We start from the raw sequence: 21793 nt of genomic DNA, 5'->3' as shown, positions 1-21793 counted from the left end.
CAGCTCCAGCCCTTCCTGTAGAGCAGCCTCTTTCCCCCTGGGTTTCTATCGCCTGGCTCCCATACAGTGAGCTTCTGAAGGCAGAACCATTTCTAATTCATCTTGGGATCTCCTGCGCCCTGCACGGGGCGGGGGAAGGGAGGGCAGGTTACGTGAGAGGGTAGAAGGAAGGAGGATCAGCTAAGTTTGATGACTTGAACTGAACTGGTGGGCAGGCTGTTCCCTTGTGGCAGATAGTATTTTCCAAAGTCCTTTCTCCCATCCCACATGCTCTTCTATAACATGAGCTTGTCCTCCCATCAAAAGGTGGGGTGAATGTCCCTTCCCCTTGAATTTGTGTGGGCTAATACTGCCTTCCAAGAGAGTGCCACAAAATTGAAATTAAGTGATTTCTGAGGTTAGGTTATGAAAGGTGACCCAGCTTCTATATCGTTAATTATAATATTTGTTTTACAGTCTTAAGCTGCCATGTAAGAAGTCCAACTATGCCATGCTATGAGAAAGCCCAGGCCACATGGAGAAGCCAAATGTAGGTTCATTGGTCACAGCCCCAGCTGAAGTCTCAGCTGACAGCCAACATCGACCACCAGACATGTGAGTGATGGAGCCCCCATGATCCCAGCTCTTAGCCATCGAGTCTTCCCAGACGTCCTGGAGTAGAAACAAGCCATCCCCTCAGTGCTCTGTCTGAATTCCTGACTCCACAGATTCCATGAATATAATTAAATGGTTGCTTTAAACTGCTAAGATTTGGGGTAATTTGTTACACTCCTATTTTTCCTTTGATAATCTGGCTCCTTCACAAGATTGTCCAGGAGGCTCTGCCCAGTCCTTCAGGCAGGGAAAGGAAGGTAGGGTGGAGCAATGGGGAACATGCCTCAGCACATTCTCAAGATTGTCATCTTTCAGACCTGGAGAAAGGAGTGCTTACTCTCCCAGATGGCAGCACCAGGCTGCACTTCTGGTGGGGCTACCAGGCCCAGTCCCTGCTTCTGTTACACTACCCTGAGGCTCAGCATGGCCGTGTAGGGCCTGTGGCATTTGCTCATCCCTTTCTAGCTCCCCTTGTGCCCTTTTGAGGCTAAGGCCTGAAGAGAGGTCACTCTCCTCCCATCTCCAAAAATAGAGCAAGAAGGGAAAGGCAGCACCATTCAGCTGAAGGATCTGAGGATTGAAAGCAGAGTAGAGGAGAATGGCAGCAGGTCCTTGTTTTCTACCTAGAGGCTGGGGTGTGGGCCGGCAGCTGTTCCTGGGACCTGTGGCTAGAACCTTCAGTGGAATCCTCTGGTAAGCAGGCTCCCCTTGCAGGTAGCTTACCTGGTGGGAAGTTGGGCCAGCTGTTCCAATTCTTGCTCCATATGCTCCTGCAACTCGCTGGGCCTCAGCAGAACCTGGCAGATGGGGCAAATAGGGGCCTGGCTGTCAAACAATGCTGCTGCCTTTTTCTTACCTGGTGAGGGAAAAAGAACAGATAGAAATATAAGCTGGGCTGCGGCTGCCTCCTATGGCTTCTTGGTCTAGAGGAGGGGAACCTAAGGGTCTCAGAGCCCTCAGAGCATCATTCTTTGCAGCTCCAGAGGCTGTGGCCATGACTGGCCCTTCCTCAGCCAACTGCACCTCTTGGAAATCTATTGAGACACAATCAATGCTCTGTGCAATCAAACCTTGATCACTTCATTTCACACAGGTTAGTGAAGGTCTTGGTTTAATCATAACATCACCTGAAATATCCGGTGCCCACTCTGTCTCTCTTTTCCTCACTACTTTCACACTCCCTAAATCTGGAGAAGGAAGAAAGGAGGAAGAAAGGAGATCCATTCCTGCAGTCATTCAACAAACATTGTCTGCTGTCTGCTCTGAACCAGGCCCAGTGCAGAGCAGTGGGACACAGGCTATAATCAGATCTAGTCCCTGCTCTTGGGGCCCTCACAGATGAGTGGAAAAGACTGAAAAGGACTCAGCTAAATGTCAGGGTAGCATTCTCTCCCAGCTCATCACTTTTCCCCAGGGTTGTTTCCATAACCCCTTCTCTCTTTATTTTGCATGTAGGATGATCTTCTTCCTCCTTATTGCTCTAACTCCTACCTGTGCCCTGTTGACTCCCGAATCTGTATCTCTACCCCAGATCTCTCCTGTGTTCTCCAGACTCTAGACTCCTGTATCCCAACACCTATTGAACATCAATGCCTGGATGTCCCCAAAGAATCTGAAACTCAATAATCCGAAACCAAGTTCTTCAACTTCTTCACTCCTCCCAAACCTGCCTACCTCTTCGGCAGGGCCCATCTCAGTTAATGACACCTGCATTCACCTAGTCTCCCAAGCCAGTAACCTTCGCCTCATCCCCCACATTCATTTAACCACAAGGTCCTGTTCATTCCTGGAATCTATATTCTCCCTGTTCAGGTCTGGCCACCTCTCATTTGGATAACCTTACAGGTTTCTTGTGAATCTAACAGATTCTGGGTTTCCCCCCTCCAAAATGCCCTTATAATTGTGTGGGAATACACGTGGGTCTAGCGCTGGCTATGCTGGTTTGCAGGCCAGCTGGGAGCCTGAAATCTGTCCCCACTCTGTCTCTGATGGTAACCAGAGAATACCATGGGAGGAGCCGGAAGTTTGCCTGTGCTCCTCCCTTGGGATGCCTAAACCCCTTCCCTGGCCACTCTCCCCACTCAATGCTCCTCTAGCCTCTGCTTACAGATATTTGGCTGAGGAGCCCTATTCATCTAGAAACATCTCCGCCTATCCATGTAAACTCTGATTATAGAAAGGACTTCTTTAGCCCAGGTCTTTCTCCCTGCTGCTTCTCTCCACCAGTGCCCAGAAAGGGTCAGAATCAACTTTCAGAGAGATAAAGGCAAGCCATCTTGCTGACTAAGATGGTTGCTTGAGTAGGATTGCCAGATTAAATATAAGATGCTCAGGTAAATTTGAATTTCGGGTAAATAATGAATAATTTTTAGTGTAAGTATGTCCCAAATGTTGCATGGGACATATTTAGACTAAAAGCTATAATTTTTCTAAAATTCAAGTATGCCTGGATGCCCTATATTTTTATCTGCTAAATCTAGCACCTTATGCCTGAGGGAGCTCCCAGTTCAGGCTAAGCACAAAACCCCACCTCCCTTTAACACAAAACTGAGGATGACCATGGCTCTTCTGGGTGCCAAAATTGAGTCTTCTGGGAGCTCAAAGGTTTGTGTCTTGAGCAGTATAAAAAACTCTGGGTTCGTGTCTTGAGGAGTATAAAAAAGAGAAGCCTTAACCAAAGTCATGAAATTTTAAGTTGTGCCTTAGAAGTATTCTAGGCAGAGAATGGGAACAAATGAATGAGTGAATGAGTTGTGAGTTCCTTGTGGGCAGAGGCCATTTGTTATCCATCTTTATATCTACAGATAATTGAAAACAGACTCAGCATAGACTAGATGTTCAATGAGGAAGTAAGGGAGAGGAGAAGAGGAAGGGAGAGAGGCAAGGTAGCAATGAAGAACAGGTTGTCTTAGAAGCCAGATGACCTTAGTGGAGCTGGGATGTCAGCTGTGGAGGCTTTGTGTGTGTCAGGTTGGGGTAGGTAAGGCTCTAGTCTAATTGGCCATGTCTCTGCGGAGGGAGAGGGGCCCTACTGATCATGTGCCTTGGTGGCTATATCTCAGATGCTCAGGGGACAGCTGGAAGGCAGCTCCGAATAAAAAAAGCAGATGTGGCCCTGGTCTGGGAGGGGGGAGATGAGGATTCTAGTCTCAGCTCTGCCTCTAACTTAATTCAGCCAGAGAATCTCAGAGGTGAGTGAGACCCTAGATATTCTCCAGGCCATTATCTTTATTTTACAGATGGGGAAACTGAGGCTCAGAACTGGAGGGGACCCCTGTATTTGGCTCTTGATCACATTGCTTCATTTATTCATTCAGTAAACTTTATTAGACAATTATTCTACTTCAGGTATTATTCTAGGAGAAACTGGAGTTCAGAGATAAATAAAACACATTCCTGGCCTCAAGGAGATCACAAACTCGTAGGAAAGCCAAAAAGGAAAGTTGGTGATACTAGTCAGTGCAGCCCTGGTCAGGGCTGAGGAAGGCATGAACAGGTGCTCCGGGCGAGGGGAATGAAGGGGCCAGAGGAGGCAATGCTTGATGGGAGGGTCAAAGGGGAGGCAGTGCTTGATGGGAGGCATGAAGGATGAATAAAGGAGAGTTGACAAGGCTGTTGAGACAGATAAAATTGAGGCAGGGCCTGGGAGCTAAGGGGGAAAATGGTAAGAGAGGGACTGGAGAAAAAGTAGGATCTAGGATGTGGAGTCTGAGCCAAGATGGAAATATCAGGATTTCAGCCTCTTTTAACCTGGGATGCCAACTCTGGCTCTTAGGGCTCTTAGAGCCCAGATTCTTCCCTCCAAGCCTGGGACGAGGTATCAGCTTTCCCGTATACCTGTTCTCAGTTCATCTGCCTTGCTGCCATAGAGATCTACTTTTCTGAGCTTGGGCCTCAGTTTCCTGTTGGGACAATGGGCCGTCTTCCTGGTTCTCAGCTTCAGGAACAGCACTGACAGGAATCAGCAGAGGGACCCCACAGCCTATGCCCTTCATCCCCAACCCCATTTTCTCAGGGGTTAGAGTGGCAGGTGTCAGCATGGCCATGGGCCTCCTGCTTCCCCTCCCCCGCTGTGTTCCCTATAATTTTATATTGAGACCTGTGGTCATGACGTGGGTTTTACTGCACTAACGACATGGCCTGCCCAGGTTTAATGACAAAATCCATACTCTGGCCCTGGGCCTGCTCCTCGTTTGCATAATTCCCAGAATACAGCTCCCTGAAGCTTTTGACCTGGGCCATTACAGTGGCCATAAAACGGGCCATAAAACTGCTGGGGATGGCCAAAAGGAGGGGGCTATGGTATTTCGGGGGTGGGAACGAAGTTCTCAACCCCCTACTCTTCCTAGGCCTGAGAAGAGGCATCATCTGGTTCTTTCCTTCCACAGTTCCCAGAATCTAGGAGTCTATCTCAGGCCGAAGAGGCCTCTGGAAATCCTTGGCCCAGCTGCCCATCTGATGCAGAAATCCCTTCTGCCAGCATCACAGGAAGGTAGACCAAGCCCACCAGGGGCAGTCTGTCAGAAAGCATCTTCTCCTTGAGCATTCCTTACTCCTGCCCGGACCTCCCTCCCATCCCATCCCATAGCTGGCCAAGCACTTTACCACACGTGGGTTTAGGTCATTCGGGCCTAGGTTAAATCCTCTCCCTCTTTAGAAGGCCTAGCTCCCCAGGGAGGTCAGGAGCCAGGCTGAACAGCATAGTGGGGAGACGTGGGCAGCTTGAGGGGATGGGGACAGGGACTGGGACGGGCTGTCAGTGCTAAAGATGATGAATGGGGGAGGTGAGGCGGGAGGCCCAGTGTTATCGGCAGTGGATGGCGGGCGCGGGCGCTCGCCGCTCCTGCTAATCCCCGGGCGCTGCCTCAGCCCTTGCACTGATAACGAGGAAATGGGACTGACAACAATTTTTAGCTGAGAGATTCTTCACCAAAATGCCAGGCGGCCGGAGGTCTGACAGCACCTGATTGAGTGTGTGAGTGTGTGGGGGAAACGCCTGCAGCCCCCTCCCCTCCCATGCAAAGATGGATCGCTCATTCCGCCTCCCGTCCACATTCATTACCGCACCTCCCTCCCGCCACCCCAGTCCCTGCAGCGCCTGCCACCTCCACTTCTCTGCCTGCCGCAGGTATCCCCTGAAGCAGGAGAGCAGGAAGCAGAGGGAGCCCTGGCCCTATCTTCAGCCTTAGGCAGGGTATTTCAAGCTCAAAGAGCTGAGAGTTGACTGTAGAGTCAGAGCTGAGTCAGGCCTGCCTGGAAGCTCCCTAGCTGTGTGGCTTCTAGAGGGTTTCTTTCCCTTTCTGAGCTTCTCCACCAGAAAACAGAAGGCTCCTACAGGAAGTGACAGTCTGTGGGCTGTTAGGGGAGATATAGACCTGCTGAGGAGAGAGGAGAGGTCAAGCCAGGTAGCCTTTTCCTTGCCTGGACCAGGCTCTGGCCAGTCCAGCCCTCAAGCTTTGGAACAAGTCCTCAGATACCTGGGGTCCCAGATCAGTCCTCTGCTGCCCCCCTCTGTTGGGAACTGCTGACCACTGGGAGCAGGCAACTCCAGCGCAGCTGCTCCTTCTCTGCCATCTTCCACGGTGAGGCCTGGTGCAGAACTAGACACTGGAGGATGACGGTGTCATTCAAAGGGAAAGCCTTCCCTTCCTAGATCACTAACCCATGTCCAGCCCCGCAGTTCCTCACCGTGTGATGGACTCTCTGGCTTGGTCTGTTTGGTTTTGTACCAGTTCTGTTGCCTGTGATTCCATTCTTGACTCTTTGCTTATTCAAGCAGCAAATCCTATCTCCATGATCTTTTCTCTACAGACCACAGAAGGCAGGTTTGACTGCCTGGTGTCTGACTTAAGAAGGGGGAGGGTTAAAATAAGGGTGAGGGTAACTCTGGTGACAAATGGCAAAGGAGGTCGGGACTTTTAAGAGTATGTACATGTGTCTACGTGTGCGTTTGTGGGTACACACATGTATGTCCTGCCCTTCCTCTCCCTGCACTCCCAATAGGAGGGCATCTATTTCCTAGTAACCAAGACACAGAAGAGCCTTCAAGCAACATTCAGTAGAATTGCCTCCTACTAGCTATGAGACCTTGGACAAATCACTTAACATTTCTGAGCTTTAGTTTCTTCTTGTGTGAAACAGGGATAATTACTAACTCCTAGGACTTTTGTGAGGATCCAGTTAAATCAGGGTGGTGTACAAACGATGAGTCATTATTATGTCTAGTAGGACACCAGCACAGTTTGTCATTTGTGTCTGTATTTACCCCCTCCTGACACCAGCCTGGCCTTGCCCTGTATTTGGCCTTCTTCCCTGCTATGATCAAGATTATATACCACTCAGAAGGTACACTGGCCCTTCTGGCCTCCAGGGAGTCCCTTCTTTCTCTCCATATATCTATTTATTGGTTTGTATATCATTATTCATCCATCCATTTATCCATTAATAATAATAACTGTTTATTGAGTGTTATTATATATTAGGCTGTAGGTTTAATGCTGTACTCATTTTATCTCATTTAATCCTTACGATAGTCCTGTGAGGTTAGATATTATTATCTCTATCACACTGATGAGGAAAATGGAGCTCAGTACAATGAAATGACAGACTAGAAGGTTCAGAGCAGGGATTTAAATCCAGGTGTTTCTGCTCCAAAGCTAGTGCTCTTAACGACTGCACAGTACCCAGCTACCTACTACCCAACCACTTACCTAAGTAATGATTCGATGATATTCAACAAATGTCTTTTGGATACTAATTGATCTGTATGGGTCTGCTAGTATGAATGCCAGGCAACAAACAGCAAGACAAACATATTGTCTGCCCTCAGGAAGCTCAGGACCCAACAGTGGACAGACATATTAAACCAACGTCCTCAGGGCGGTCTTAGAAAAAGGAAAGTACATGGAACTTGTATACCATCTGATCTGGGAGGTGAAGGAAGTGACATTTAAGCAAAAACTTGAAGGATCTGTGGGAACCAGTCAGGCAATGACTGTGTAGAAGTGGTATCCTAGGTAGAAAACAGTGTGTTTGAAGGTACGGGGGTAGGGGCGGGGAAGCCTAAGTGAAGAATTGAAAAGAGTCAGTGTGGCTGGAGTAGAGAGAGTGAAGGGCTGAGTGTTGAGATATGATGATTAATGATTTGGTTATTTTTTAAAACATACGAGTGAGAAGCCATCAAAGAGTTTTAAGCAGGGGAGTGACGTATCAGACTTGCATTTTAAAAAGACCGTTTAACTGCAAAGTAGAGAATGCTTTAAAGGACAAGAGCCAATGCAGAAAGGCTGTTTAGAAAGTTATCTCACTAAATCAGGTGAGGCATAATGGTAAATTTTCCTAGCACAATGACGATGATGGAGACAACAGAAGCAGATGAAATGGACGTGGGGTTAAAGGATAGAAAGGAGTCAAGGATGAGCCCAAAGTTTCTGACTGGTGCAACGGCTAGGTGGTTGACCGTTCACTGACTTGTGGAACCGGAAGATGAGCAGCAGGCTTGGTAAGGAAGAAAATGAGTTCAGTTTTGGATGTACTTAGTTTGAGGAACTAAGACATGTTAAGATAGCCCTATGAAAATGCTGAGTAGGCACTGTATGTGAGCCAGAGCTGGAATTATAGAACTGGAGACATTGACACATAGGTAAGAACTGAAGTTAACTACTGCATTCTCTGTGCCTAGAACAATGTCTGGCATATGGTAAATGCTCAATAAATATTTATTGAATGAATGAATAAAAGAATGATGTTAAGAATAGGTGAGATTGCTTAGAGAGAGAATATACTGTAAGAAGAGGCTGGCACAGAACCCTGAGTAACTGCAACAGGTGGAGGAAGTTTAAGTCAGCAGAGACTAAGAAGGAATACCTTCTTTAAGAGGAGGATGAAAACAAGTGTGATGTCATTGAAGTCAAGAAGGGAAGAGTTTCAAGGAGTTGGGGGAGTGTCATGGATAGGGTCACATGCTCCTGAGAGGTCAAGAACATCAGCCATGGAAAGTGTCCCATCCACCTATGGTATCCACAGTACAATCATCTACCTGCCACTTCACCCATCCTTCATCCATCCAAACCACCTCATCCACTCTCCCTTCTCACTCATCCCTTTCCTCCTTTTCTTCTCTCTAGAAAACCATGATTGGTGCCTCTGCTGAGTGTGGGACAGGAAGAGTTAACATGCTGACAGACGGCATTTTTTACCTTCAGTCAATATGAACGAGGCCCCAAGACTATGATTCCAAACATCTGGATTTCATCAATATGTGATCTGTCATCGTATATTGGCATTCCCCAGTCCCTGCGCCAGAGCAATGCGGCTGGTTTTATTAATACGTCAAATACATTATCCGTGTAATACACTTGTCTGGCTGGGGCCTCCCGCTGGGGCGGGGCAGTGGATTTGAATGTATGATGAATCAGTTTGCATTACATGTTCGTAAGTCATCATTTGTCAGGATTAATAGGCATCCCTGGTCGAGGAGGTGGGGGAGGGGAGGGCAGAGAAGAGACGTGTATTTAGCTGTGGCCCATACTTATCTGCCAATTACCAGAGATGTCCTGAAAACAGCTGTGCACTCTTCTGCCCAGACCCCAGGGCAGTGGCTGGTGCTGAAGGGGTAGAGGTGATATTTTTAGCAGTTCCAGAGTCATCTTGTACCAAATAGGCTTATTTGTCTCTGCTTTGGGCTTGCCAACCAACCAAAAGGAATATGGCAGGATTCATTTGCACGAGCTGGCTAACTTACTCATCCTTTAGGACTCAGAATTTCTTCATCTACAGAGCCTTCCCTGACTCCCCAGACTGCGTTAGGTGTCTCCTCTGTGTTCCCAGTCTCTCGTGCTACCTCTAGTCACATAGTGTTATAGTTGCCTATTATGGGTTTGTCACCCCCTGTAGACTATACATTTCTTGAGGGCAAGGAGTAATTGTTTACTGCTATAGCCCCAGCATCTAGCAGAAGGCATAGCCCAAAGGAGGAGAATAGTAGTAGTTAATGTAGAAATCATAAATATTCCTTGAATGAGTGAATAATGATCATTGACCTACTAAACCCCCCAAAGATGCAGATGTTAGCTGGGAGATGTCATGGGGTTTTCTCTGATTTCTTGCCCCCACCCTGACCCTGGCCTGGTCCGGTCATCTATTCTACTATATATGTTTTTCTTCACTGGCTTCTCTTCCTTCCATAAGACACGTGTAGACCCCCTTACACATCACCAGGTTTCTTATGTGACATACATAGTCAAATATAACGCATAGGAGTGACATGTTCATTGCCCACATACCTTTGCCACATTCCCTTCTCCCTCTACTCTGCTGGCAGAAGCTCAGATTGGCACTGCCGACTTTATATGGCCTCCTGCCAGCTCTAGGTCCTTGTGAAACAAGAGCCTGGCTGGTTCCCTGACCCCTATTGTGATGAAGGCTATATACTGTCTCCAGCAACAGAGGGGCCCTGCATTGAGCCAGACATGGCTCCTGGGTGGCCAGTGGCAAACATCTGCAAGACAGTGAAGTGGAGGTCAGCCTGTGGATAGGTTTAAGCTCAGACTTGGGCTCGAACTGGAGCCAAGGGACAATCAAGGTCTCTTAGTCTCGGGCATAAAACCTGAACCCTTGGCCCCATGAACTTCTGCGCCAGCCAAGTGCACCAACCAACCCATTTAGAGGCTGGTGGGGCTTCTGGGGTCACAGCTAATCCACACTGATGACCTTGGCTGTCCTGAACACAATTGCAGCCTCTCTCCTCTTTTGGAGTTACAATTCAGTTCCCCTCCTCCTTCAGCTAATAACTTCCAGACAGTGCCCTGTGCTGGGCCTGGGCAGGTGGGGCCTCCCAGAGTTCCCTGGGAGTAGGCTTCACAAACTACAGAAAAGGGCCCAATTCAGGGAAATATCCACACATGGACATGCACACATATCCTTTCAAATGTCAACACATATGCACACATGGGCATTGGTGCACACGGGTGCTCACACAAGTGTAGGTATTTTTTCACACCTAGATAAACACACTTGAGCACCTGTGCATACACACAAGTATAGACTGAGTCTACCTGTATTCTTTTGCCAGCATGCCCACACACTTCACTCTCCCCTAGTGTCTTCCTTGCCAAGGAGCCAAAATGCTACAACTACACTGTTTAAAGTAAAGTAAATCCAAGCGTGCTTTACCCCCTGCTGGCTCTGACTATGGGCTTATAAAAATGAAGTGGGAACCTCCGCAGCTGTGGGCAATAAATCGTGAACTGCTAAGGAGGGCAGTTACCTGCTTTCTAGGCTGGCGGGTGGAATTTGGGGCACTGATGACAAGTGCCTGCCGGGCTGGACAGTCAGTTGGCTAGTGGCTTGGCCTCAGGCACTGCCTGCTAACCCAGCCCAGGCCAGCTGTCTCCCACCGACCTGTGGGATCAATAGACTCAGAGCCCTACCAGATGAGCCAGGACCAAGAAAAGAGCAGAGAGAAGTCGAGGAAGAGAAGGGCTGAGGTGGGCAGAATGAGCAAGACAGCCACGTGCGGCTAAGGCTGAGGGGAGCCCTCGCATCTGGAGATCAATTAGCATCAATTACTGACTTCATTTAATTGTCGTCCAAGATGAATTTGTCATTTTTAGCTGGGAATTAATGGGAGACCTTCACCTCTCCCTGGCAGCAGCTGTGGAGCCAACAGCGGTCACCTCAGCCTCCTAGGAGCCCTGAATCCTGCTTGGGGCTGAGGCCAGGCAAGGGTAGGCAGCGAGTGGGGCTTCTGCTCCCTGGGCATGCTCCGGCCTGCCCCTAGTCCGGCTGGCCTGGCCCGTTGGAGCCCGGGGCCAAGGTGGGGGCTGTGGGTCCTGCATAGCAGTCCTTCGCAGCCTCTGGCTTCAGCCAGAAATTAATTTGCTGGGCTGAGCATGTTTACCTTTTCCCAGCAAAGGCGAGACAGTAAACAGCGGACCGGCGGCTGAAATTGAATTGATAACTGCATCAACGTGCCAGATAACGCCTAAAATAATACGCCGATAAGGAAATTCGATTTGATTTGCTGCCGCGCATCAGATTGGCCCCATCTGTAGCTGCCTGTAATCATTTTCAATTGCGTTGGGAAACCTTATTTGTCCTTAAATATTTCTGTCATTTTTCATTGCTGGCGACAGATCCTTGGGCAGGTGGCAGGGGTGCGCTGCCTCTGTGGGCGCAGGGCGGCGGCCTGAGGAGGAGGGGTGGGGTGGACTCGAAGGGAAGGAGGCAGGGAGCAGGCAGCCGGGCGGTGACAGCTGTTCCTCCAATCAATCACGCTGTCGACAGGGAGGGACGACTGGCTGGCAGAAATTGAGTTTGCCTCACAGGGGACGATTGAGCAAATTAATAGCCCATTAGCCAAGCAGTGACCTGAGAAATGAAGGTGCAGGGGTTCCTGCTCACTCAGGCCTGCTGGGGTGGGGCAGGGCAGGAGAAGGGTCTGGGGAGGGGAGAACTGGGGAGGAGATGTGGGAAGAGGAGGGAGGAATGTGTGGACGGCATGGAGAACATGCATGTGGGAGTGGATGGTGCAGTTGCAAAGATGTCAAGTTGGGGGAGGTGGGCTAGGGATGCAGACAGTCGAGGAGAGATGCTGGGGAAAAAGGAGGGCAGAGGGGGCTCCACTGATATCTCTTTACCATTTTCTCATCATGTCCTCTGGGACTGAGTACCATGCCAATAAACTCCTCTCCATTCTTGGTCCCTACATACTTCCTTTACTTTGTCTCTTCATTTCCCCAGAAACCTGCCTAACCCCTGGAGATACCACTTCCTGTAGTGCTCTTCAGTGCAGGCCGTTCTTCCAGCTCCAGGTTCCGCAGGCCAGGAGGTGGGGTTAGTGTCTTCCTTCGTGCCAACTGCAGCTTCCAGACCACTGCTTCTTCACCCTATGGGTTCTGAGGTCAAGTACACCCTGCATCCCTGTCATTGTTATCTTCCATTCTTCACATTCACCGAGGACTTTGATACTCACCTGTCTACCCCAAGTCCCGTCACTGCCCTGACCTTCTCTGTTCCTGTTATTTTTTCCTGTACTCTACTTCCTCCTGGAGGACCTTGTCAACAGCCTAAATTGCTCTGTGATAGAACTTCCTCTCCCCGAAGCCTTCTCATGGCCTTGTACCCATCATACTTGATCCGTACTCTGTTCTTCTCCCATCTCCCAAGACACTACTTACTCATGGATTCTAGCCTGGGCACATCACTTCAATACCCTCTTGCCACCATAGTCAACCTTGTTTCTTTCTTTGCATTCTCCACAATCCAACTATTCTTTTTGTTTCAGACACACAGGCGGCTAAACGCAGCTGGGGAAAATCACAAAACCACACAGATATGTGCCAATAAAAATTCAGTGTCCAATCTCAGCACTACTAAGCAATCCTTTTACATGCCCTTGGTCAGCTCTGTCTCCCCTTTCCCACAAAGACAATCCAATAATATTTTATTATCTTGAGTCCCCCTCCCCATCTTCTGTCCCTCTCTCTCTTAGTAGGTAGCCTTGCTTCCTACTTTACAGAAGTGTGAAGTCCTTAGGCATAAATTCTTTCAACTTCCAGGTCCACTCTCATCTCTTTTCTTTCCTCTTCCAGTTTCAGTGGAAGAGGTATTTACTCTTCTGTTTTAGATTAAACTCTTCTGCTGAACTTAGAACCCCATTCTTGCCTATATTCCTTGGGGAAACTGTCACAATCCTCCATCTCTCCTGAGTTTTCTCTTTCCCTCATGTTTCCCTTCATCAATATATACACACTAGTCTCTCGCATTACAACATCATCAACAAACCACCCCTCTCTTCCACATGGCACCTCGTAGCTAATGCCCTTTCCTTCTCCTTCCCTTTTCACCTAAGATACTCCAAAGAGTCTTTCTTGCTTTCCATACTCTTTTATCTCCTAAGCACTTCAACCCATTGCAGTCTGATTTTCATCCCCACCATGCTACTCTCAATCAAACTGCTCTCGATCAGCTCCTTGATAGTCGTCATTTGCCAAATATAATGGCTACTCTAGTTATAATCATTTATTTGTTAATCCAATAAATATTTATTGAGTGTTTTCTATGTACTAGGCACTACACCAAGGTCTAAGGATATAATGAAATTTATTTCTTTATGGAGCTTACAAAGTAGTGAGGAAACCGATGCAATAAAATAATTATATAAAAATTGTAAAATTGCAGTTGTGCCAACGAGAGGTGAACAGTGCTATAGGAGCCTATAAGATGGAAATTTGCCCTCCTCAGAGGAATTCAGAAAGGCTTCCCTGAGGACAAGACAGAAGCTGAGATGCGATGGATAAGTAGGAGTTGAAGAGATGAAGAGGAAGGGAAGTGGTAACATCGATGAAATGCTTACTCTGTGCCAAGTACTGTACTATTTAATCCCCATTTTATGAAAGGGGAGACAGAGGCATAAAGAAGTTCTATAACTTGCCAGTGATTACCTGGTAAGTGGTGGTGCTGGGCTTTCAACCCAGGCAGTGCAATACTGGAGGCCATGCTCTTAGCCACTGCACTTGACTAACCTCCGACATTAGCTATCATCCTTGTCGTCACCCACTCCTCTCTCTGAACACGCTACGCATGATCTCTACTCCAGTTTCATTTCCTCAATTTGAACCTCCAGTCCTGAGCCATCCGTGTTGCTGTGCTTGGATGTCCCACAGGCTTTTCGAGCTCAACTTGACTGAAACGAGATTTATCTATTGCTAGACTAGTCCTCCTCTTGCTTTTTCTATTTTAATGAATGGCACCACCATCCACAGATTTCCCTATATCAGCAATCTGAACTCTTACTCTTTACTCGGGCCCCTACACCTAGTAAATCAACATCTTAACTGTTTTTACCTCCTAAGCACCTTTAGAGCCATCTTCTTTTCTGGCATCTTCCTAGTTCTGGCATCATCATCTCCAGTCTTTACTATTAAGTCTCCCAATGCATTTCTCTCCCCTCTAATCCATTTCTATATCCATAGCTAGAAGGATCTTCCTAAAACACGTATCAGTTTCTATCATTCAGCCACCTAAGATCCTTCCTTGGCTCCTGAAGCTCACAGTGTAAATTCTGAACTCCTTATCACACAAGCCCCTCTCCAACCTAAAACCCCTCCAGCAATGCTGTGTGCTATGGCTGGACAAGACCTACCTCTACACGTAGTACGCTCACTGCCAATAATGGCCACGGCATCCATCTCTTCATGGTCAGATGGCAACTCCTAAGACCATACTCGGACAATGCTTCCTCTTTGAAGCCTTCGCTGAGAATTAATTACTCTCTTTTCCATGCTATGTTTCTTATATGTCTATACCTCTATTATTGCACACGTAATATAATATTGCAATAAATTATTTATCCATCAGTCTCCCCTGTTAGACCCTGAGCTCTTGGAGGGCAGGGAGGTTAGCTGATGTACCCTGGTATGCTCAGGACCTGACATAAGGTCTGGCACACAGTGGAAATTGTCGAATAATTTGGGGGTGAATGGGAGGAGGACTCGAAGGGTTCACAGGAGAATGTTCCGAGAGAGTGAAAGGTGATGGCGGGTGGGTGGTAGAGGCGTGGGAGGGAGAGAGGTGGGAATAGGGGAAGGGATGCAATCGAGGTAATGCTGAAAATTCCTTTTGCTTAAATGAAACCTGGCTTCATGGTCAGTGAGAAGCAGAGGCCCCAAGGGTTTCAAAAGGTAGAGGCTCTGAAAAGACAGAGGCTCCATAACTGCCGTCCTAGGAAAAATCCCAAGTGTTCATAGACTTGATGGGAAGAGGGTTGACAGTGACGATGTGAACACAACCTAGAAACACCGACAAATTGACATACCCACTGGGACACCTACGTGCTCATAGAGGGTCCCCAGCAGCCTCCCCCATCACAGAGCCCTCTGCAGGCCTCTATGCTGGCCCACCACCCCACCAGGAAACTCTGGGTTGCGCTCTCTCTCTCTCTCTCTCTCTCTCAGCAATTTCCCTATCCAAGAAAGCTCTAAGGGTTTCAATTACCGGCACGTGGGATTTAGTGCCCTGGGCTTCTCTGACTGGAAGAGATTTATTTGAAGGTTTAGTGTCGTGGAGAATTCACATCTTCACTCCCAGGAGCCCAGCTTCCGTCCTGAGCCCCTAAATCAGGAACCAAGATGGGCTATTGTCACTTACCGCATTAGCCTCGTTAGCGGACCAGGAGGGGTGATTAATAGCAATGCACACACAGCCATCCTGCTCGTTGGCTGGCCGCTTTGCTGCTGCTTGTGACCTGGGGAGGGGGTGGGGAGTGGCTGAGCCTGCTCTAAGATAACTATAGAGCATTGGGCTAAAGCACCTGCCCCATTGCTAGGCCCTTCCAGATCTGGGGACAGTTCAAAGATTAGCAAACCTAGACAGAGAGAGCCTAGCTAGAGGCCTCTGGGGCCTGACTCCTGGAGGGGTCAAGAAAGCAGAAGTGTATGAGGGGGCTGGTTCTAGGATAAGGCCCAAAGTGTATGCCGGCGTGTATGAGAGAGATATGTGTGTGGCATGGGGTGAAGTGTGGAAGGGAGGGAGTGGTATGTGTGTGAAGGATGTAGAGAGGTTGTGGGTATATTTATTTCATTTCCCAAACACACTTTGAGTGCTTCCTATGGGCCACGTGATATTCTAAGGGCTGGAGATATAACACTGAAGACAGAAAAGGGCCCTGAAAAAGGTTTGTATGCGAGAGAAAGAGAAAGAACTGCGTGAAAGGGAACTAAAAAAAAGTGTGGTTGAGAGAGAGAGAGAGAGAGATGTGTGAATATATGTATGTGCGAGAAGGAGGCTTGTATGAGAGACAGAGGTCTGTATGTGTGAGCAGGAGAGGGGGAGAAAGGCAGGTGGAAGGGAGCTGTTTGCGAGATGTTTGGGTGAAATAGGGTGTGTGTGTGAGAGTGGGTGTGTAGGTCGGGACTGAGAGAAAGGAGTGTATGACGGATAGGCACTGTGAACCAAGGGAATGTAAGAGTGTGAGAGGTGTGAATGGGAGAGAAGGGCAAACAGTGAGAGAGGGAAGTATGGGGGAGAGAGAAGGATGTATGATGGAGGTTTCTGTGCGTGTGTGTGTGTGTGTGAGAGAGAAAGAGAGAGAGAGAGACAGACAGACAGAGAAAGGAGAGAGAAAGGTGTGTATATGTGTAATGAGAGAGGGTGTGTTATGTGACAGAAAGAGAGAATGGAACCTATGTGTGAGAGGGAGTGTGTATATGGGGAGAGAGATGGTAAGAGAGAGAAGAATGGGTGTGTGTTTTCTCTTTTTTTCCTTTGTCTCTGGAAATTATCCCCTCCCTACCCCTTTTGTCCCCTAATTTTTTTGGAGTCAGGCTAACCTGGGTTTGAATTTCAGTTTGGGTACTTCATTCATTTATTTATCCATTCATTCACCAAATTGTACTGAGCATTTACTAGATGTTATCGTCCTGTGCCTCATTTTTCTTACCTATAAAACAGAGACTGACAGGGTAGTTATGATAACTCGGTGATGTAATTTATTAAAATGTCTTGTGAGCACGCAGAATTAGGAGCTGGATACACCCTGGCACGGCACTTGGAGTGTGGGTCAAGAAGTAGTAGCTATGGATCTAGGGGCTCTTCAGCCAATCCTATCTCCTTTTCTCTCTTCTTTTTCATCTCCCTTACCTCTCTTGCCCTCTCTCAATCACAGCTGAGCCATAGTATTAATTATTAGAACCAATTGACTGTTTAGACTCTGATGTTTTAACTAATCGCCACTAATGGCAGACACTGGTGGGCAATCACAATCATTTAGTTCTCAGGCAAACCCCTCTCATAGCTGAGAGCAGACTTGAGAGGAGCCCAGCAATAACTGGGATCTGGGAATGATGGGAGAGTTGATTAGTGCTGCCAGAGAGAGGTCCCTCTCTCCTCCCTGGTGGCCCTGGGCCAGCAGCCTACAGCCCAGGAGCCCTCTGGACCAGCCGGTTCCCCTGGGGCAAGTCAGCTGAGCCCTGCGCTGGAGGTGGGCTGACTTCTTTCCCCATCCTCTTCTCTGCCCTTTGGCCTCAACCCTTTTGACTTAGAATACTGTCATTGGGAGTATCCAGCAACCACCACTCCTGGACCAGAAATATGCTACCTGCTCCCCTTCCCTGAATTGCTTTTCAATTGTCGTAGTTCCTGAAAGTCTGCTTCCAGGATGAGTTGTTTAGAAATAGGTTCAAATTCCACCTCCTTGTGGGGCATTGGCTGAATGCTGGCTGGGATGGGAAGGTGCATCATGTCCATTCTGGTTGAGGGCTTAAGTAAAGAAAGTAGAAAAACATGTGCTGTGTGCTGCTGAGAATGCCAGGGCTTGGGATGTGACCTGAGCTCTGTGCATCTGAGAGGACACCTGCTTACTTGTTCTGCCTTTTTCTTGCTGAGGCCCCAGAGCCCCAGCCTGCATGTGGCCCTGCCTCACCCTGAGGCCCTGCCCATCTGACACCTGCTCCAGCCTAGCTGGAAGCCAGATCCCCAGAACTCAGGAATGCCAGCTTCAGGGTGGAGGCCAGGCAGGGTGGGGACCTTAGAGTCCAGATGTCCTGGAGGGGATGGCCTAGGTGCTCATGGTCAGTAGGTGTCGCTGTGGCTCCAGCACTGGGATGGGGTGTTAGGCAGGAGGCCCTGGAGCAGGCCCAGGTGTGGGGTGCCCTTTGGCCTCCCCTGTCATCCCTACCTCTGCCCCGCCCCGCCTCAAGCCTTCCAGCCAAGAAAACTGCCCCAGTGCTTTTCAACTTTAAGTGTACTCCTGGAACACTTAAGTATTTGTGTCAAAATGTAGATTCTGATTGGGTTGCTCAGAGGAGCAGGCCCCAAGATTTTGCATTTCTGCAGAGCTCCTAGGGGAAGTTGAGGCTTCTGGTCTGTGGGCCACCCTTTGAGTAGTAAAGTCCTAACCTAGCAGGCCTCCTAGTGGGGGACATTGACTCTGCTCCCTTCCAAAGCCAATCCTCCCCCTTACTCCTATTTCCTCAATAAAGCTCTCAGACCAGAGGCCGTGGGTAACTATTAGGGACCCCCTATTTTTGGAGATGGGCTCAGCTAGACAAGCACAAAGCAGGCAGTTTCCAGGGAAGCTCTGAAGCAAAACCAACCCCAGTCCCCTGAGCCAATCCGCCCTACCTCCTAGCTTCAATCTAAACTCAAATCCAATCCTAATTTCCCAAAATAACCCATTTCCCACCCTCAGAGCTATATCCCATTGCCAACCTCAGCCCAACTCCTGTGATCCCTTAAATTCAACACTTGGCCTATCGCTTGCTTCAGTCCTGACCCAAGACTGAAGCAAGAATGTGTGAGAGGGGCTGGTTCTTAGCTTCTCTGAAAACCTTCCTAATCCTCTGCCATGCTTTCTTCTTGGTACAAGCCTGATCCAAGACTGGGGCAGGAGGAGCTGGGATATTCGCCTCATAAAGCTAGTCTTGGCCTCAGTAATGGAGCTTAGGCATTTGCCCCAGCCAGAGGGAAAAGCAATTTGGCAGGCTAGTTGCAACGAGGCATTCCCAGGCTCTTCCTAGAAGGCCCTTTTCTGTCAGGGAAACAAGAGAGTCCTATCCTTGCTCCACGTTCTCCTGTGTTCTAAGGGCTCCATTTCCTGGGATGTGGGAAAGGCAGAAAGGAAGTATGTGCATTAGTCCAGCCCTGATTGCAAGTGAAAAGAGAGGATGTGTGTGTGTGTGTGTGTGTGTGTGTGTGTGTCTGTGTGTCATGTGCGGGGAGGGATGGGGACAGGTAAAGCACCCTCCAGGGCTTTTCTTTCTAAATCAAGGTTTCTGAAGGGCCCTCCTCTTTCCCAGTCCTGTCCACTGTCTAGTCTTCCTGATCACTACAGAAGCTGATTCTTGCAGGAGTGATGGGTTATATGAGCTGGGTTTTAAGAGTCTATCCCTTTTGAGTCTGACATTTTGTGATTTTTAAAAGTAGAAATGTTATTTGAAATAGGAGCAATGTGGCCTTGCCCTGGTGGGCTACACAGTGATGCATCCTCGAAGTCTGCAGTCTGTGAGATGGGTCCAGTCAGAGAAGAACCGTCTCTCACAGTGTGGCATCATGTACTAAAAAATACTCCTGCATGTGCCAAATACTTTTGCCTTTAAAAAGCACCCACCCCTACTTATAAATACCTCTATTTAGGAAAACTACCTCTGCATTTACAAAGCACCTCCACTTTTACAAAATATCTTTATAGTTTTATAAATCATTTTCTCATCAACCATTTAAATAAAAGGGTTCTTTTGAATACCTTGGAAAAGTTACTTAACTTCTTTGTGCCTCAATTTTCTTACCTGTAAAATGGAAAGGATAAAAGTACTTATTTCACAGGGTTACGCATAAAGTCTTTTGAATAGTGCCTAGCCATAAAAGCCCTTCATGTCAAGTATTTGCTATTATTATTATTATTATTGTTATTGTTATTGTTATTATTATTCATATCCTAAAATATTTAGCACCTTAGATAGGGAAAGTTTCTTTAGATAGGGAAAGGTAAAAGTACTTGTCCAACATCTGTTGCTAGTAAGCTTGAAAATGAAACTTTTGGCTCTTATAGTCCACTGCTGTGTTCTGTCTACTACGCTAAAAACAACTGGCCAGAGTAATCCATATCAGGAGCAAAGACTCACTGGGCAGGATGGCAGGTCTGATGGTCCCCTGTCCTCTGCTGTGTCTAGGGCATGGGAGGGACCAGAGAAGGGGGCCTCGCCTCCCCTTGTTGCGTCATGGGAACTGATGGGGCATCTGCGTGGGGGGACAAGACTAGGTATGCTCTGTTCTTGGTCTGTTCTGTGGCCACCTATTGGCTTTCATGACCTGGAGAGACAGCTAGAGGAGACACCACAGCAGCTCTGGACTCCATCCCCCCACTGGAAACATGTCCGTCTCCCCTGAAGCTTGTGAATGCCCTGTTTCTTTCCACCTTGGCATCCCCTCTACCTACACTCCTGCCTCTCATGTTACTTTAACAAATGAGTGGAACGAGTGCGTACAGTCTGAAGCACAGAGACTTGCACAGAGTAGGTCTCATCATGTCTTTCTGACCTATCGGGGAAATTGGGGAGCAGCTATGGGCCTGAGAGTGCAGGGGGACCAGGACGACAATAGGGGGAGCCTTAGGAGGCTCTGTCCACAGGCTCTAAAGTTCCTCTTAACACTCAGGCCTGGCCCTCCCCCAGGCATAGTGGACAATGGTCATGAGGACAACACAGGCCAGTGTCATAAGGCAGCTGCACGGGGGGTTGGGCGGGAGGTTATGTGCAAAGAGGTCCTGAGATGGGGGCAGCTGGGAGGCCTGGCTAGGCACAGCCTGTTACCAGCTGCGCCATGGGCCTCTAAGCCCTGCCACCGTCTAGCTGAATCACCAGCCCCAGGCTCCCATGTCCTAGTTCTCAGTTTGAACTGCAGAGCGGGGCTGAGGGAAGGAATCTGCGGGAAGCCTCCCACGGCTCAGGCTGAGTCTGTCCAAGGGAGAGCCTACCCTCTGCCCTCTCTCCCCACGTCCATTGGTCAGTCTGTCCCTTCCTTTCCCTCTCTTTCTTTCCATTTTTATCATGAGCTGTTCCAACTTAGTCCTGGAACACCCTCAAAATTTGGAGGCCAGTGCTCTGGGGTATGGAAAAAGTGGCTCAGACTCAGAAGCTCACAGGCTGGGCACAGAAGGTATTGCTATGAGGTCGAAATGGGAAGGAGGAGAATAAGCTCAGGGCTCAGGGGAGGAGAGGGCTTCCTGGAGGAGGGAGCACCAGAAGTCTGGAGTGTAGGATGGCAAGAAAAGGAAGGAGGGGCAATGACCAAGGCAAAGGCAGACACAGCCCAGCAGGGCTGGGAACGTGGCTGAAGTCGAAGGAAGATGGAGGGAGTAATGGGGTCTGGGCAGTAAAGGTTGGCGGGGGCTCCCCTGGGACTTTGTTCTGTGAGTGTTAGGAGCCAAGGGTGTGTTGTGAGCCTGGGAATAACACGGCCTTGGCATTTCAGAGCTGGGTGGATTTATAGAGCCCCCTTTAGTGTTATCGATCCGCGCCCCCCCTGCCACTCCCATCTTTAGACAGGGAATTGAAGCTTATGACTAGAATGGTACTTTGCAGAAGGGCATGCTTTGGCCATGTCTACAACCACACCCTAACATGCTAGGCCCCCAGCATGGAGCAGTTTGATCTTTGCGCACAGTGTAGGTGGCTGGGATTATTATCCCCATTTCACTGAC

General features: G+C 48.6%; 1 protein-coding gene across 2 annotated transcripts in view; it reads right to left on the bottom strand.

Annotated features, from left to right (window-relative positions):
- The window catches only part of RNF220 (ring finger protein 220), a 214097-nt gene that overhangs the window by 33723 nt on the left and 158581 nt on the right, over positions 1 to 21793 (bottom strand). For both annotated transcript variants that reach the window (XM_011367561.2, XM_011367560.2), the window contains exon 3: positions 1318 to 1450. In XM_011367561.2, coding sequence (XP_011365863.1) covers positions 1318 to 1450 — 133 coding nt within the window. The remainder of the gene's footprint in view (positions 1 to 1317; positions 1451 to 21793) is intronic.

The sequence above is a fragment of the Pteropus vampyrus genome, unplaced genomic scaffold, assembly GCF_000151845.1.
Source record: "Pteropus vampyrus isolate Shadow unplaced genomic scaffold, Pvam_2.0 Scaffold135, whole genome shotgun sequence".
Taxonomy (NCBI): domain Eukaryota; kingdom Metazoa; phylum Chordata; class Mammalia; order Chiroptera; family Pteropodidae; genus Pteropus; species Pteropus vampyrus.
Note: the sequence above shows the minus strand (reverse complement) of the source record. Positions and strands in the feature narration are given on the sequence as shown.